The sequence below is a fragment of the Xenopus tropicalis genome, chromosome 4, assembly GCF_000004195.4.
Source record: "Xenopus tropicalis strain Nigerian chromosome 4, UCB_Xtro_10.0, whole genome shotgun sequence".
NCBI classification, from domain to species: Eukaryota; Metazoa; Chordata; class Amphibia; order Anura; family Pipidae; genus Xenopus; species Xenopus tropicalis.
Genome location: NC_030680.2, coordinates 128587094 through 128606316, shown reverse-complemented (window position 1 = coordinate 128606316; position 19223 = coordinate 128587094). Strand labels below are relative to the sequence as shown.

General features: G+C 39.7%; 1 protein-coding gene across 1 annotated transcript in view; it reads left to right on the top strand.

The window, feature by feature from the left end:
* Nucleotides 1–19155, top strand: part of itih4 (inter-alpha-trypsin inhibitor heavy chain family member 4) — a 39039-nt gene extending 19884 nt beyond the window's left edge. Inside the window, exons 16-24 of the mRNA XM_002941932.5 lie at nucleotides 1849–1866; nucleotides 4189–4227; nucleotides 4656–4673; nucleotides 5531–5578; nucleotides 10212–10325; nucleotides 11903–12068; nucleotides 13972–14108; nucleotides 16573–16651; nucleotides 18849–19155. Coding sequence (XP_002941978.4) covers nucleotides 1849–1866; nucleotides 4189–4227; nucleotides 4656–4673; nucleotides 5531–5578; nucleotides 10212–10325; nucleotides 11903–12068; nucleotides 13972–14108; nucleotides 16573–16651; nucleotides 18849–18999 — 770 coding nt within the window. The 3' untranslated portion in view covers nucleotides 19000–19155. The remainder of the gene's footprint in view (nucleotides 1–1848; nucleotides 1867–4188; nucleotides 4228–4655; nucleotides 4674–5530; nucleotides 5579–10211; nucleotides 10326–11902; nucleotides 12069–13971; nucleotides 14109–16572; nucleotides 16652–18848) is intronic.
* Nucleotides 19156–19223: the final 68 nt, after the last annotated feature.

The window sequence follows — 19223 nt, the reverse complement described above, 5'->3', positions numbered from 1 at the left end:
TGTTGGCGCTTTATAAATAAATGTTAATAATAATAATAACCCTTCTACCCCTGTAGATAGAATGAAAATGCTTTCATTCAAGGAAAAAACAATAAGTCTTACTTGGTGTGTGCCTAGTTGTAAGATTAACTTGGAGACTTGTGTTCTTTTTACCTACTGGAAGGCTGGGCCCTGGTCATCTCTGCACTTGCACACTGGGCATATGCACTGCGTCACCCAAGCTGGTTTCTGTGTACAGATCCTGCCTAATCATTTATCTGTGTTTACATCTCTGGTTTTTGACTCCAACCTGACGTTGACTTTGATTCTAGCCAGCACTGAACATTAGCCTGTTCCTGACCACGGTTTTGTCATACCACATACCATAGGAGTGCTCAGGTTCCTTGTTGGTCTTCGCAGCAGAAAGTTCCAGGGCCCCAAAGGGGCATTGTTGAAGACCAGGATTAAACCATTGCAGCTGTCTCTGGGTTCCTTAACAACAGAATGTTACACTTACAGGGGTACTTAGTCATAGGCTCAACTGGTGCAACATGGATGAAAGTATTTAACCAGTATTTAAATAACTAGTTTATATCTATAAGTGAAAAACAGCCAATCAGTATATGTCAATAAGTGAAAAACAACCAGTATATTTTCATGTGGAAACTAGAATATCAATCAAAATGTATCTACTATTCAATAATACTAACTATTATATTGCACAATTTATAGAGAGAAAGAGAGAGGAAATGTCCCAAATATTTTCTTGCTTTTGCATTCTTTTTCATGAATATTATTGTTTTGTTTGTATATATATAAGTTATTTTGAATACAGGAATGGGATCCCTTATCCGGAAACGTGTTATCCAAAAAGCTCCGAATTACAGGAAGGCCATCTCCCATAGACTCCATTGTAAGCAAATAATTCTAATTTGTAAAGATGATTTCCCTTTTCTCTGTAATAATAAAACAGTACCTTGTACTTGATCCCAACTAAGATATAATTACCCCTTATTGGGGGCAGAACAGCCCTATTGGGTTTATTTAATGGTTAAATTATTCCCTTTTCTCTGTAATAATAAAACAGTACCTGTACTTGATCCCAACTAAGATATAATTACCCCTTATTGGGGGCAGAACAGCCCTATTGGGTTTATTTAATGGTTAAATGATTCCCTTTTCTCTGTAATAATAAAACAGTACCTGTACTTGATCCCAACTAAGATATAATTACCCCTTATTGGGGCAGAACAGCCCTATTGGGTTTATTTAATGGTTAAATGATTCCCTTTTCTCTGTAATAATAAAACAGTACCTGTACTTGATCCCAACTAAGATATAATTAATCCTTATTGGGGGCAGAACAGCCCTATTGGGTTTATTTAATGGTTAAATGATTCCCTTTTCTCTGTAATAATAAAACAGTACCTGTACTTGATCCCAACTAAGATATAATTAATCCTTACTGGAGGCAATACAAGCCTATTGGGTTCATTCAATATTTAAATGATTTATAGCAGACGTACGTTATGGAGATCCAAATAAGGAAAGATCCCTTATCCGGAAAACCCCAGGTCCCGAGCATTCTGGATAACAGGTCCCATACCTGTATACACATTCTGCCTGCAACAAGTTAGAATAGGTGAAAAAAAAGCCTTTTTGGATTCCATTGGGATGTTTTTTATACAACTTTTTAAATAGTCCAGACTAGCCAGTTCAGGCCTCCATTTCTACAGAGGTGCTACATATATGAGAGGGCTACAACTCTTCTGTCTATTTGTATAAGAACCCCTGTGTCTCAATGATCTGTGTTACATGACTTCATTTTAATATATTGTTTAATATTTGTTCTCATTTCTTTCTGTGCAGTGGATTTACATTATTATGGTAAGTACGGCTTATTTATATTATAGGGCTTATTCTTACTTTTGTTATTGTCTATGAGTGTTGCACATTTTGTTCCACAATCCCTTTCTTTGCTGCAATTGTGAAAATCTTGAATGGGTTCATCGCAATCCTGTAAAATTGCTGCAACAATTGCAATTTATAATTTTCCATTCATTTTTAAGTCAGCTGAAAAATCGCGACTTGCTTTAAACCACAGGAAAACAATTGAATATCAATATACACTTCCCATTGGCTTCTATGGCATCTTGGCAGGTATTGTGTGATGTAATTATGAAGTTTAATTTTTGTTTCTTTCCTGACCAATCACAGATTTTTTTCCACCACAATTTGCAGCCAGCTTTGTGTCCTTTAAATATGAATAAATCTGCCCTCATGTACTGACATGAAACAAATGCGAGTGCAACATCTACATACAGTATAAGATCAAATACAATATTGTATGAATTTGGAGGTGTCTTTAACCCTTTATATGCTGTTGATTGTACAAGTTGTAAAACACAAGAGCTGGACGGTTACACTTCTGTGTGTATGTGCTAATCAATGCAAAACTGCCACCCTCCTACTGTTTACATATGCAGTCATGGAATGGATCAGCAGCTACATCCTCAGTGCTAAAAATACAATGTGTGTATGCAGACCAAGGACATTTTCTTGCCACTCAGCCAAACGTTTGCACCAAAACTTTTTCTTTTGGGGCAGTGCTGGTAGTTTGCCTTGTGCATATGTCCTACTTTTGTACTGTGAACCAGAGACCTTCCTCGCACACCATTGGTTCTCCAAAGTAAATTGAATGCCCGGTGCACACTGCTGGAGGGATCGGCACCCTCCCAAACTCCAAATTGGCAAAAGATGCACTGGCACTCAGGGGCTGCAAACGGGACAAGCCCTATAAATCAAACTTTATTGGGAAAACGTTTCGGGGCAAAGTTTATCAAGCTTGATAAAGGGGTCACTTTGCCCCGAAACGTTGCACTACCACAATAAAGTTTGATTTATAGGGCTTGTCCCGTTTGCAGCCCCTGAGTGCCAGTGCATCTTTGCTACTTTTGTACTGCCCCTACATGCTTCTGTAACCCTTTATTGGCACACTTCTGCAGAAATTGGAATACACTCACTTCTTTGGGCTGTGCTGAATTACTTATTCCAGAAGGCTGAATTCTTCTTGCATATGAAAGATACTGGAGAACTGGGATTTACAGTGCAGTGCCTCCATCTAGTTGGCACACCTCAGGGGAACTCCACTGCAGCAAAGATGAATGTTATATAGCAGTTTTGTTTTTTGTAATAACTATAAAGTGCAAATAATTATAAACCCTGCTTCGGGAAACCCATGTGGTTTTAACCAAACTTATGTCACAGTCTCTCCCAGGACACAGTCTCACACTCCACTCCTGGTGTTAATACCTTTGCCCAGTTCAGTCTTTGGCAAAGTCCCTTCCCCAGAGCTCTTTAGTTTCTCCAGGTAGCACTACCTGCCCCAGAGTACCTCTCCCTTTGCATAGGCGCAAAGGTGCATAGGCACCCCATGTAGCAGGCCACGAGAAACACCTGTCCTCACACAGGGGACACACACGGATGGCAACAGGCATCCACAAGCAGTTGAACAAGATGGAGAACAATTTCTCCCTTTAGGATGAAGCTCAAAAACTGTCTCTGGCTAAGGACTCTGCAGCCTCTCTGGTTACTGGTAGTTCAGTCACTTGTCTGCTGTTCTCTGTTCCTCTGGATCTGCTTCTCTCCGGCTGACAATACAGCAGGGGCTCCCATTATAACCTGCTGGCCTCAGCCCTGATTTTTGGCTCCAAAGCCAGGCACTCCCTGGAACCTCCCTTTCTCCCAGAAGTCCTCCCAGCCAATTGGGTTTCTCTCCAATCTGTAACTGGGTGAATGATGTCACATACAGAAAAAACAGGGGAAAGGGTTCTCTGAACCCCTACACTTCCTCTGTCTTTTATTCCTTCTCTGTACCTCCCAGCATTCCCCAATGGCAAATGTAGGCATAGCCAGCCAATCACCCATCTAAGTTTTAAACCTTTCTTCACATTTCTGGCCAGCTATACCCCCACTTGGGATCTGCAAATCAGCACCCTGCTTGGGAATTGAATGTATTCTCCTGAAGCATTGTATTAAAGCTGATATACAGTATCTTCCCTTTAGGTGAAATAGCTTTTTCCCTCATTTCTTATAAATCAGTGCTGCTGGTGTGTATAATAAAGTGGGTTGAGACTTGATGGGCTATAGATGTTTATCAGCCATGTTAACTATATAACTTTGTTACACAGATGTTTCCCTCTTTTTCAGTTTACAGTGATTTCGATCACCAACGTTTGGATCATCAACGTAAGTATACTTTTCTCCTGTAAATTGCGGCTAATGTGTCATTAAAGGTTTAGCAAACTGGTTTAGAGCAGATTATTTCAATTTACCTAGAAGGGTATAGGCACCAGTATTGCCTCCATGCTCAGGTAGGTGGTTGGCCTGTTCGGCACAAATCCTTTGTATTGATATTGAAGCTTTTAATACCAAATAATGAGCTGTATATCCCCCAGTCTCTTGGCTGCAGTGCCTGACTAACAAGGAGAGGTGAGAATCTTGCCTCAGTTGGCAGCACCTTACATTATCATGGTAACTTTAGTAGCTGAAATTCCTAACTTTGATATATAGTATTTCAGCTCCTCTAGTGCAGAGAGAGGGAGGACGCCAAATTAGAACTTTTCAATTTAAGAGATCTTGTCGTCTAACTGCCCTGTTTATTTTTTCAATTTCAGCTGCTCTTCTAAATGAATGTAAGTATCATCTCCATGTATTTCTGTGTTTTTCTATTATTTTGTGTTTGATTCACAAAATTTCAACATTTAAATATGGGTTACTTTAAAGGAACAGTTCAGTATAAAATGAAACTGGGTAAGCTAGACTGCGCAAAATAAAAGATGTTTGCAATATAGTTGGTTAGGCAAACATGCAATCTGTAAAGGCTGGAGTGGACAGATGTCTAACATAATAGCCAGAACACTACTTCCTGCTTTCAGCTCTCTAACCTCTTAGTGAGTCAGTGACTTTAGGGGGGGGGCACATGGGACATAACTGTTCAGTTAGTTTGTGAGCACGCAGGTCACATTCAGTAGAAAACTAACTGAACAGTTATGTCCCATATGGCCCCCCCCTCAAGTTACTGATTGGTTACTGACTGCTAACAGCTTAGAGAGCTGTAAGGGAGGAAGTAGTGTTCTGGCTGTTATGTTAGACATCCACTCACTTCAGGCTTTATAGATGACATTTTTGCCTAGCCAACAACATTGAAAACATTTTTTATTTTGTGCAGTTTATCTATTTTAAACAATTTCATTTTTATACTGAACTGTTCCTTTAAGCCCCACCCTTCTCCACCCAGGCCATTCCCAGTCTCTCAACAAGTCTCTCATCACACAGTCCAGATTGTGTTAGCCCCTTTATGCTGCCTGTGAATAAATACCAACAGGGTACAAAACGTGTAAGGAAAAAAGATTTGCAGGGTCTGTATATTTTTTAGATTATTGCTGAAATAAAATTGTAATTTTTCAACAAATAATTGCAAGAACCAGAAAGATCATTTATTTCCATTTTGCAATTTATTTCTGGATAATTTCTTTATTAAATATTTCAGATACAATACCAATACAAGCAACGCACATTCCAGTACATGTACTAACACGTAAGTACCAACAACTTGGGTTTTTATTTTTGCAATGGTGTTTATTCATTTGTTTTAAGAACACATTCGATTTTATTGTCTGTATATATATATATATATTTATTTATATAACCAACTTTGTTGGCATAGCGTGGCAAGGTGCAATCTCAGAAAGCTTTTTAAGCTTGACTAAAAAATTTCATTTGACAAAAATGATGACATTTTGACGAGTTTTCCCTATGTCTCTACTTTTCCCCCATACACAACATATATTACATTCCCCATTCATTTTTAGGTTCCCTGGGGCAAGCCTTTCATTTTAAGCAAGCTGTGCTTGTAGACTTGAACCTCTGTTAGGGATTCCAAGAGTGGTAGCAGTGTCTCTGCTCATAAGACTGAAGGTAATTTATGAAATCCCCTGCAGCAAGTAAAGGAACCCTACGGTGCTCAGTTAGAGAACACTTGCAGCAGGAGTTTTCTGTGCCTCCTGCACCATGCACCTTGCTCTGAATCCCTAAGTTGTGTGTCTGAATGAAATACAAGATAGGGGGAAGGATAGGGGATGTCTATATTCCACCCCAGCCCGCCTTTCAGGAATACAACACTACCAAATGGGTAGGGGATGTCTATATTCCATCCCAGCCTGCCTTTCAGGAATACAACACTACCAAATGGGTAGGGGATGTCTATATTCCACCCCAGCCCGCGTCTCAGGAATACAACACTACCAAATGGGTAGGGGATGTCTATATTCCACCCCAGCCCGCGTCTCAGGAATACAACACTACCAAATGGGTAGGGGATGTCTATATTCCACCCCAGCCTGCCTTTCAGGAATACAACACTACCAAATGGGTACGGGATGTCTATATTCCACCCCAGCCCGCCTTTCAGGAATACAACACTACCAAATGGGTAGGGGATGTCTATATTCCACCCCAGCCCGCGTCTCAGGAATACAACACTACCAAATGGGTAGGGGATGTCTATATTCCACCCCAGCCCGCGTCTCAGGAATACAACACTACCAAATGGGTAGGGGATGTCTATATTCCACCCCAGCCTGCCTTTCAGGAATACAACACTACCAAATGGGTACGGGATGTCTATATTCCACCCCAGCCCGCCTTTCAGGAATACAACACTACCAAATGGGCAGCATTGTATTTATCAAAGAGACACAGGTCTTTCTTGTCTTTGCACAAGGACTTGTACCTATAGGTGCTAAGAACAGGGCAGGGCAGTAAGTATTAAAACATGGCTGTTGAGTATATACCATGGTGTATTCCACTTTGGGGTCACTGTCCCCAAACTTCCCTTCACTGCCCTGTTATGTAAGAAACCTTATTTCTTTTCTTTCACTGTAAAACTGATCCCAGAATAAGGACCACTGAGGGCATCCAAAATAGATCAGCAACAAACATTTAAAATCCCCTGACCTTCCCCTAGCTTGAATCATGACAACATGACCTGCCCGTAGTTTATTATTGTTCATTACTCACTTTACAAATAATTAATGGTCTATGAGTTGGCTTGATATATTATATAATTAAGTGATGGGTATTGGAGTGCTCCCCTGAAAGGAGAACCTCTAGTCCCTAATGTATACATACAGACTTCTTACTATACCTTTGGCCACTAACACTGATATTTCCCTAGATGTTTCGTTATGCTAGGTTAACTTTTTACCGTATACACCATGATAACGGTATTGTAGCCTGTACTCTTTTCTATTTGATTTAATAAAAAGTTATTGAAATAAAACATGGCTGTGTGCACCCAATTGTTGCTTGGAGCAAACCACTCTTGTTGCCAAGATGAGACTTTGAAGAATGGGATTGAAAACTAGTTCAGCAATTAAAGGCATTTTTGATGTCATGTCATACCAAATAAATTCAGGGATCAGAAATCTGAAGGGGGAAAAAAAAACCTAGGCCCTATCTACAGTTCCTATTTTACAATGTGAAGTCTATATCCCACTCCATGGGTGGAAAGAATAGAAAGAAGGAAAAGACCGTTTATCAAAACACCTGCATTTGTCCCTCTAGACAAGGTAGGCTTCATCCCTGGGTATCAAGCAGCTGACAGTGTACAGAGCATGACAAACATATCTAGACTAGTCTATAGACTACAAAACCTTCTCTACTCCTCCATTTTTATCCATCAGTACATATATCACTTTCTGGAACACTGTGCAATAAGGCACTGATTCAAAGGGATATGAGAATGGTGTCAATTTCTTCACTTCTCTTTACTATATACAGGTATGGGATCCCTTATCCGGAAACCCGTTAACCAGAAAGCTCCGAATTAGACTTCATTTTAATCAAATAATTCAGAATTTTAAAACTGATTTCCTTTTTCTCGGTAGAAATAAAACAGTACCATGTAATTGATCCCAATTAAGATATAAATAATCCTTATTGGATGTAAAACAATCCTATTGGGTTTAATTAATGTTTTATTGATTTTTTTAGTAGACATAAGGTATGGAGATCCAAATTACAGAAAGACCCCTTATCCAGAATACCCTTGGTCCCGAGCATTCTGGATAACGGGTCCTATACCTGTACCTTCAGCCCCTGGCACAGAATATGAATCTCTTCAGACACGACAATATCATTTTATCCATAACCTCCTCTCAATCTTCACTTACTTCAAATCCTTGGATTATTCCTAACCATTCCATGGTATAAGATTAATGACTAAAATAATAATAATGTTGAGAAGTAAGAGGTAATTGCCCCAAATGAACTTTAACTCGAGTTTAATTGACAGGCCAGTATGATACAACATCTGGAAATACTTGTGCAGGCCTGTATTCTTCCAACGAGTAAAACAATTAGTGGAAAGAATTTTATGTGACACTCCTTGTGAAAATCATTACAAGACTGATTGAAAAGGAAGTTTTAAAATAAAACGAAATTACGGAATATATCTGTGAGAAAGTTGAACAGCAAATATTCTGATGAAAATATACTATATATATATACCTATTAAGATGTCCAATATATACTTCTTATGATTTGTACTTTGCTGTATTTTGTCTATAACTCTTCTCCCTAAGAGCAGTGATGTCTGGTAGAATAAGAAGAGGCTGTTGGGCTTCTAGAGGTTTTTTTTGCTGATGGCTCTTTATAAGAACATCCTTGTGTGCCATCAGCTTTAATTGAATCTAAGGATAGTATTGCTGGGTTATCCTTTAGAAATGGCACAAGGGGCTATGGAGAAGTATAGCTCAGCTGGTCTGAAGCCTAATAAGGGAACATGAACAGTATTGTGTATTTAGTGTTGGACCTAAGGCCCACCAGAGAACCTTAGCCCAGGGTCCTACCAAACACATAAGTGTACCCGTCGTTACCCACCCCAAGTTGCTGGGCTCTTCGCCATGCACGCTGATGAGCAAGGTTGTCTTGACAAAATGTAGGGCCTGAGGCAAAAGTGAAGCTTGGGGCCCCCAAAAATACACATACATATAAATATACAAAATATTAGACTATTAGACAGATTCCATTGGCACTTCATTTAGCCATAATAAACCAGATTTGTCAGCATGTTTACTACAGATGCAAATGTGAGATAAATATTTAATTATCCCCAGGCATCACTGCACAACATGAATAATGAGCTTAGTAACCCCAGACATGCCAAGTAACATCAATGTAGAAATGGACAATAAGCATTCCATTAACCCCAGGCATGCCAGTAAGATGACAGAAGACAATGGATAATATGGACTACATTTACCACAAGTATGCCAGGAGGATCACTGAATAGACTGAAAAAAAATGCCTCATTCCCACTTGTATAAAAATAACACCACATACCTTTCTTTTCTCCCAGTGCTTCCACATTGCTTGCCTTGCTCTGCCTAAAACTCTTACAAAAATTATTAAAGGTGGCCTTCCTTTCTGCTAAACAGCACCCAAGCAATGACCATTTAGAATGTTTTTCTGCAACTAGGAAGTTAGAAATTTGAAAGGTTCTTTCCACTGGCAGTGGTAAATATGAATAGTTCTCAGCTCACTGGGTCAGTTTCAGGCTATAACTTTGCAACTACTTATGGTGCTATGTATGGCACAGTTGTTGCATTTAATAATCAAATAATGAAATGCATTTGCTTGTATGATTATCTTGCAGGGATTAAAAGAATTCTGATGTATATAAGGGTGACTAGGACTTTTATGATAAATGGGGTAACAATGCCCATGTATAGTGATGAGCGAATTTTTTCGCCAGGCATGGATTCGCAGTGAATTTCCGCATTTCACCATTGGCAAATTGTTTCGCGAAACTTACGTGAAAATTTGCTGCGGAATTTAATTTGCTGTGCGTCAATTTTGGCGTGGTCACGTTAAGAAAGGGCGTGGTCGCGTAAAAAAAGGCATAGTCGCGTCAAAATTGAGCGTGGACACGTCAAAAAAATGCAGGCAACAAAAAATAGACGTGGGCGACAAAAACATTGCGCAGCAAATGCGTTTCGCGAATTTTTCGCCGTTTTACAAATTTCCTTGCCGTTTTGCGAATTTTATGGCGAAGCAAAACGGGACAGATTCGCTCATCACTACCCATGTATTATTCTGTTTTTTTCTATGCTGGATGTAGTTATAATGCTCTTTTCTGCACTCTCATGCTATATTCTATTGGCTTTCAGCATCGCCCACCTTTGAACCACAAATTACAATGATATATTCTTCTTGGAACATGTGTTTTAAAATCTCTGATGCACAGAATGAAATTTTGAATTTATTACACGATGAAATAGCAGGTAGGAGCTTTTCTATTGCTAATATACAGCAACATTTAGATATATTGCAAGGTGACGAGGTTGATTCCTGGTATTTGAAACTATTTTGCATTTGTCTGCTATTTTATATTATGATGCACATGTTAAAGTCAAGCTCTAAGTTAATCAGCCCCTAACCTTCATTCTACTTTTCAAGATATTAACAGTTTTTACACTGCTAATAAATTGAAACAGCAGCACCATCTGCTGGTCAGTTTTTCAGACCGGCCTGACAGTGGGGAGAAAATTTCAGCAGAAGAAGCAGAGTCTTCTAAAGTTGTTCTGCTTAGAAAAGAGTAAAGCAACTCTCTCTTTTGTACTCTTTCCATTCTATTTTGATATAGCCTCCCAATTTAGTTAGGCTGCTTGGAATAACTCATCAGTAGCCAGTGATTTGTGTCAATTTTATTATATTACCAGTGTACACATTACTAATGTATTAAAGACTGAATTGATTGAAAAATTAATGTAAACTGCATACAGGCTCAGCCAAGCTCTCTGAGAAATGATACATTATTTAGAGATTTTATATTTTCTTTAACTGGTCTGCAATATATGCTTCTAATGAACCCATCCCCGCCCCTTTAAGGACAGCCCTGAGGTTAAGTGGGTGTTTATAACATTAAAAGCTGAATGGTTTCTTTGAAAGAGGTCATGCCAAATAAAGAGAAAAGCAGGTATGGTCTTTCTTCCCCCCAATACTCTCTTAGTTGGGACTGATATAAGGACACTAGCTGATGGGGATGCACACTTTGTACAAAGCAGGTAACTAAGAGGCCTATTTAACAAAATTCATATTTGGTATTTTTTGTATTTTTTCCTACTATGATTAACCTTGAATTTTAACAAAATGCAAATTACTACATAACGTCCCAAGCTTTTAGTTGCTGAAGTTTTACATTCATGTTTTTACCTTTTTTTCACTTAATAATAGGGATGCACCGAATCCAGGATTCAGTTTGGGATTTGGCAAAGATTCTGCCTTTCTTGGCAGGATTTGGATTCGGCAGAACCAAATCCTACAAATCATGTGACTTTATGTCACGTAAACTGAAAAATTTTCCCATTTTTCCACGATTTAACCCTTCCAAAAACGTATTATCATATACTAATTCGGCTTTGGTTTGGTATTTGCCCGAATCCTTTACAAAGAGTTCGGCCAAATCCAAACAAGTGTATTCGGTGCTTCCCTACTTAATAAACATTGAAAGTTCAGGTTTTTTTTAAAACCACTATAGAAATTCATGATTTTTAATGCAAAAAAACCTTTAAATCCCATGAAAAAAAATACGAACGTTCATAAATCTGCCCCAAATTTGTCTCTCTTTACTAAATACAGGCATTTTCCCTTTAATATGTGCAAGACTATGATTGAGTTTTCTCTTAAAGCTATATAGGAAATAGTATGTGTAAAGTATATGCTTTTACTTTAACCCATTGTTGTGTGATGACAATTCCTCAAATAACACATTGAAACTGAACTCTGCAATGTATTTAAATAAAAGTATTTTTTTAATAACTAGAAAGTGCTTTTGATTTATATTTCTATCTGTTCACAGGTATTACTCTAAATGGGGTCATGACAAAAGATCATAAGTTTAACAGATTTGGCATTATGAATAGGAAGAGTAACGTAAAAGTGGATGTTTCCCTGGAAAACATTACAGTAACTCATGGGGAAGATGTAAAAATGCACCTGTGGACTTCTTCTTTCCAAGACGATGGGTAACTATTAAGGGTTTTGCATGTTTAGGTGGGGCTAAGGCAAGGTTTGGAAATATGGTTCACAAAGAAATTATATTAGGTTGTTATTGAAGAAAAATGTTATTGTTTTTTTGTGAATTGTGGTGACGTGCCATATACACAAAAATCAGGGAGCACTCACCGGATAGGTTCCGCGTACATAGTGTCCTGTGCTGGCACATCCAGTAACGCCCCCGATCCAGGCGTGGCAAGAAGCAACACAATAAAATATAGTAGGATGGAGCACGCCAGGACAACTATGTTAGTAAAAATAAAATAAACTTTTATTTCTAGCTTCCATTAAAAACATGTAGAAAAAATAGAAAAACTGAAACCCCCCAGCTTGACGCGTTTCATGGCTCAAGGCCACTTCATCAGAAGCTACTGATGAAGCTTCTGATGAAGTGGCCTTGAGCCATGAAACGCGTCAAGCTGGGGGGTTTCAGTTTTTCTATTTTTTCTACATGTTTTTAATGGAAGCTAGAAATAAAAGTTTATTTTATTTTTACTAACATAGTTGTCCTGGCGTGCTCCATCCTACTATATTTTATTGTGTTGCGACGTGCCATATACAGCATAGCAACGCGTTTTTGCTTTCTATCCCATGGATCAGATCAGCAATATTAAAGGGACATTATAATGGTTAATTAAGAATTCCAAACATAACAGTTTTCTATAGCTTTTGATGATAGGGGACTGATTTATCAGTGTCCAAATTCAAATTTTTACAACTTTTTTTGTGCTAAAACTCACAAATTAAAAACTTGTAATACTTGAAAGTAAAGATCCGACACCAAAGAGCTGGCAAATTCATGTAGAAGTCATTAGGAGTTATGCTTCCATTTTTTCAATTCGAGTCTTTTAAATTTGGTAGGCCCATTGAAAATGATGAGTAAAATACAGATTTGCTGCATTTGAGTTTTCTTTTCTTGTTTTTATTCAATCAAGTTTTTATAGGTGTTTTTTCATAAACAAGCACACATTCAAATTAGGTAAGTTTTCCATTATGTTAGAATTTAAAAAAAAAAAAACCTTTAAAATTCACAGATTTTGATAAATAAACCTTCCTGAGTTGCCATAAACAGGGTGTTTATCAACCTTATCTAACAGTTCCGTTCATATGAGGAATGATCCATTATTATGTGATTTAGCTACCCATGTTGAAGAGCATAGAAGCACCTATGGTCAAGTTTTAGGGAATTTTATGCATACACACAATCAGGCCCGGATTTGTGGCAAAGTCACAAGGCCCGGCCCTAGGGCAGCACAAATTTAGGGGCGGCATGCCACCCAAGCTGCACTGAAACTTTGCTTACATACGGAGCAATGGGGACAGGACGAGCAGAAAACTTCAGCCTGTCCTCATTGCTTCGTATGTGAGCTAAATGCACACTTATGCGCAGAAAGGGGGGGGTAGGAGAATAGGCGCTGCCTCAGGGTGCCTTGATTATGAATCCCAAGTCACACACTAAGGCCTGAATTTAGACAAACTGCCCAGCCAATGCAGAACTTATAACCCCCATCCAAACTACAATTACGTTTTTAAAACTCTTGAAGCCTATTAATAAGGTGGGAAAAACTTTTAATCAGACAGCAGCCTTTATTTCATTTATTAGGTACAGAAAAAGCAAAGTGCAAAAATAAATTTCCATGACCTTTATAATAGCACTCACCTTGTGCCTTTATTTGGTCATAGGACTCCCCTGCGACTTATAATATCCTTATGTATTACATAAGGGGGTATATTATTCCCTATGTAATTCACCAGTGGAATATGCAGAAGGGCAATTAATGGACCTATTATATGTAAAAAAGATGAATGAAAACCCTCACAAATCAGATTAGATGGACATATTTAACATGCTTTGTATTCTGTTCTTTGTAGGTTTGTGAGTTTAAATGGGGAGAAATTAACTGTATCACTGGACAGGAATGTTTTGATTGTGATATCACATAAGATTCAGTACCTCCCATTTGTGGTACAAAACAACTTGGTTTTAAATGACATAAGTGGACAAATCGGTATGTATTAAATAATTTCACCTTATATATAATAACATATAAAGAAAGAAGGGCCCACTGTTACACTAGTGCATTAAGGATAACCTAGTTGGATTCTTGTATCTGCATACTCATATGTGAAAGAAGTTTATTATGTCATATTAAGACATTTTAATATTATTAAGATACCTTTAAATCCATATGTCTCCTCCTCCACTTTAGAGAGCACAGCGACCTTCAGCACATAATTACACACAGAGTATGGCACACACAGGCAGCATAGGGCAGGCAGAGTATGGCACACACAGGCAGCATAGGGCAGGCAGAGTATGGCACACACAGGCAGCATAGGGCAGGCAGAGTATGGCACACACAGGCAGGGTAGGGCAGGCAGAGTATGGCACACACAGGCAGGGTAGGGCAGGCAGAGTATGGCACACACAGGCAGGGTAGGGCAGGCAGAGTATGGCACACACAGGCAGGGTAGGGCAGGCAGAGTATGGCACACACAGGCAGGGTAGGGCAGGCAGAGTATGGCACACACAGGCAGGGTAGGGCAGGCAGAGTATGGCACACACAGGCAGGGTAGGACAGGCAGAGTATGGCACACACAGGCAGGGTAGGGCAGGCAGAGTATGGCACACACAGAAAGCATAGTGCAGGCAGAGTATGGCACACACAGGCAGGGTAGGGCAGGCAAAGTATGGCACACACAGGCAGCATAGGGCAGGCAGAGTATGGCACACACAGGCAGGGTAGGGCAGGCAGAGTATGGCACACACAGGCAGGGTAGGGCAGGCAGAGTATGGCACACACAGGCAGGGTAGGACAGGCAGAGTATGGCACACACAGGCAGGGTAGGGCAGGCAGAGTATGGCACACACAGGCAGGGTAGGGCAGGCAGAGTATGGCACACACAGGCAGGGTAGGGCAGGCAGAGTATGGCACACACAGGCAGGGTAGGGCAGGCAGAGTATGGCACACACAGGCAGGGTAGGGCAGGCAGAGTATGGCACACACAGGCAGGGTAGGACAGGCAGAGTATGGCACACACAGGCAGGGTAGGGCAGGCAGAGTATGGCACACACAGAAAGCATAGTGCAGGCAGAGTATGGCACACACAGGCAGGGTAGGGCAGGCAAAGTATGGCACACACAGGCAGCATAGGGCAGGCAGAGTATGGCACACACAGGCAGGGTAGGGCAGGCAGAGTATGGCACACACAGGCAGCATAGGGCAGGCAAAGTATGGCACACACAGGCAGCATAGGGCAGGCAGAGTATGGCACACAGGCAGGGTAGGGCAGAAAAAGTATGGCACACACAGGCAGCATAGGGCAGGCAAAGTATGGCACACACAGGCAGGGTAGTGAAGGAAATAAAGATGAACAATTTGCACTGCAGTACATACAGTGATACAATGCCAGCACTGTTCCTACAGTCTGTCTGAGGTGTGAACAGGTGAACAATGTGGGCACCTAGAGTCTTAGTCTGAGGTCTGAGGGGTGAACCATGCAGGGGCCAGTTAATCTCAGTACCGATTCCATTTAAAGCTTATACAAAGGTAAGCCATCAAAGCAGCCAGACAGAGGGATGACAATAATTTATTATAAATGGGAAGGTTGGGGCATTATCTCATGTTACATAGTTAAGTTGGGTTAAAAAAAAAGACCAAAATCCACCAAGTTCAACCCTTCCAAGTGAATCCAGCACACACAAACCAATACTGGCCTATCTATACACTCACATACAGACCCACACTGACCTATCTATCCACTCACATACAGACCCATACTGACCTATCTATCCACTCACATACAGACCCACACTGACCTATCTATCCACTCACATACAGACCCATACTGACCTATCTATCCACTCACATACAGACCCATACTGACCTATCTATCCACTCACATACAGACCCACACTGACCTATCTATCCACTCACATACAGACCCATACTGACCTATCTACCCACTCACATACAGACCCACACTGACCTATCTATCCACTCACATACAGACCCATACTGACCTATCTATCCACTCACATACAGACCCACACTGACCTATCTATCCACTCACATACAGACCCATACTGACCTATCTATCCACTCACATACAGACCCATACTGACCTATCTATCCACTCACATACAGACCCATACTGACCTATCTATCCACTCACATACAGACCCATACTGACCTATCTATCCACTCACATACAGACCCATACTGACCTATCTATACACTCACATACAGACCCATACTGACCTATCTATCCACTCACATACAGACCCATACTGACCTATCTATCCACTCACATACAGACCCATACTGACCTATCTATACACTCACAACCATAAACTATATATACCAACATCAGTACTAATTGTAAATTTAATATTTTTAGTGTCATATTAAAATTATGTTCATTACTGAAAAGAATTGAGAATATTTTTTTGAATTATTTTTTTAATTGCAGGGCCACTGTTAGAAGATGTTGAGCTTCATGAAAGCAGAAGTGAAATTGTGGTACAGGGGAAACACTTTCAGGGTAAACGGTAAGTTGTAAGATACAAGATTGGTTTTTGCATAACTGCCTGTAATAGGGTTGCCACTTGTCTGGACATTCCAATTTTTGAAGGGAATGTCAAAAACCTCCTGCCCAGTTTGTATGAGTTTCCCAAATGGTGCAATGTGTGAGATCATAGTCCCACCCGTGATGCCACTGACCACCCCCAAATGTCACCAGCCTGCCTCTAAATGTCACCAACCCAACCCTTGATGGTGGCAACCCTAATCTGTAAGGATAGATTCTCTATGTTCAGTTTTTTATGAAGGAACCACAGTCAAAATAGTATTGGAAGAACTTTAAACATACAGATTACATATAAAAAAAACTGCTAATAAAATATACAAGAGGTAGAAAGTGCCTTGCAGAAAAGAGCTTACAATCTAAAATGAATATAATCTCTTTTTAACAATTATTTTATTGCTTTTATTTCAAAACAAAAATAAAAACAAAATACACATAAAATACAAAAACTAAGTGGGTAAGCACAGGGCCGCCATCACAAATCACAGGGCCATGTATAACAAAAATGATCTGGCCCCCCCCGCTCCTGGTGGCCAGGGGTTCTAATGGTAAAAAAAGCACAGATGGGAACCCTAAAACACACTCACGCAGGCCTGTGAAACTCACAGCCTAGAGCCCAATTAGTGGCATTATTGACAGTTGCAATGCAACACCAGTGCCAGTGCCAGCCAGCCTTATCAGGGGTCATTTATGAGCACAAGCACAGTGAATAAAGTAGAATCTCAAGAGCAGTTGCCTTGTTTTTTCCCTTAATGCAGCATTGTTGTTGCACTCTCTGGGGAACTATGGAACTGTTATATTGTGTTAATTGAGTTGGAATTGAACCATGTCTATTAGGTCATACATTACTGCAAACCTGATGAAACATAACGTCAATCCGCATACCTATATCCTTTTTTCTTATAATTGTAATGACTCTCATTTTCCTCAGTCCTATGAAAGGGTTATGCATGCATTTGGTACAAAGTAACACAAAGGGGACCCACACATATTAAAAATGCCACATTGTCCCTTTACCAGCTATATTTAACAGATGTAGATGCACAAGTGTTTGGGGACATGCCAGTTTTTTCACTTTACAGCAGTCTAAGCTTGGCACACTAACATGATCACATTTGTATGAAGACTACTAAGGCTCTTATATAATGTTTGAATGCAACTGGCAATAGGGAGGCTCATTTTATTTTGAAACTTTAATAAAGTTGGGGAACCTTTTATGTTGAGTGCCATATGTATACTGTAAATACACCTTAATATGGTCAGTGACTCATTTTTTTTGAGTTCCATATGTATGTTGTAGGTACAGGTATGGGACCCATTATCCAGAATGCTCGAGACCTGGGGTTTTCCGGATAAGGGGTCTTTCTGTAATTCGGATCTCCTACCTTAAGGGCTGTGGAACATGGGGAGATTATTCGTCTGCGACAAATCTCCCTGGTCGTGGCCAACTAATCTCCCCGAAAATTCCATCCCACCGGATGCTGGTGGGATGGTATTTCGGGATTAGTCACCCGCGACAAGGGAGATTTGTCGCGGGCGACTAATCTCCCCATGTGCCACAGCTTTAAGTCTACTAAAAAAAAATTTAAACAGTAATTAAACCCAATAGGATTGTTTTGGCTCCAATAAGGATTTATTATATCTTAGTTGGGATCAAGTACAGGTACTGTTTTATTATTACAGAGAAAAGGGAATCATTTAACCATTAAATAAACCCAATAGGGCTGTTCTGCCCCCAATAAGGGGTAATTATATCTTAGTTGGGATCAAGTACAAGTACTGTTTTATTATTACAGAGAAAAAGGAAATCATGTTGAAAAATTAGAATTATTTGCTTATAATGGAGTCTATGGGAGATGGCCTTTCCGTAATTCGTAACTTTCTGGATAATGGGTTTCCAGATAAGGGGTCCGATACCTGTATTAAACTCAGAAATGTATTTAATTGCCCAAATCAATTGGTATATATATATTAGTGTATTCATTCCATATGGGTTTATTTGTGAAAGTGAAGCAAAGTGCACAAAAGGTACATACTGCTAATTATTTTGCTTGAAATACTCCTCAGTTATCATTGGCAGAAAATGCAAAAAAATGGATCAGTGTGTGCTCATTTTTGCATTAGTTTATGCAGCTGAACATATTGTCTCTCCTCTGTTTCAGTGAGATGTTTTGCAGCGTGGCATCCAGCGGGAAACTTTGTGGATCATGTTGGGAAGTCATTATAAGATCTAATGAATTAACCAATGGTACTAGCAGCTTCGTTTCAGATATTTTTGATAGCCCTCGTAAAAAACCCATTGAGTCAAACTGACCGACTGTAGCATTTGATATTTTTCCATGTTCATAGTATACAGGTATGAGACTTGTTATCCAGAATGCTCAGGACCTGGGGTTTTCTGGATAAGGGATCTTTCTGTAATTTGGATCTCCATACTTTGTCTATTAAAAAATCATTTAAACATTAAATAAACACAATAGACTTGTTTTGTCTCCAATAAGGATTAGTTATATCTTAGGGCCAAATATAAGGTACTG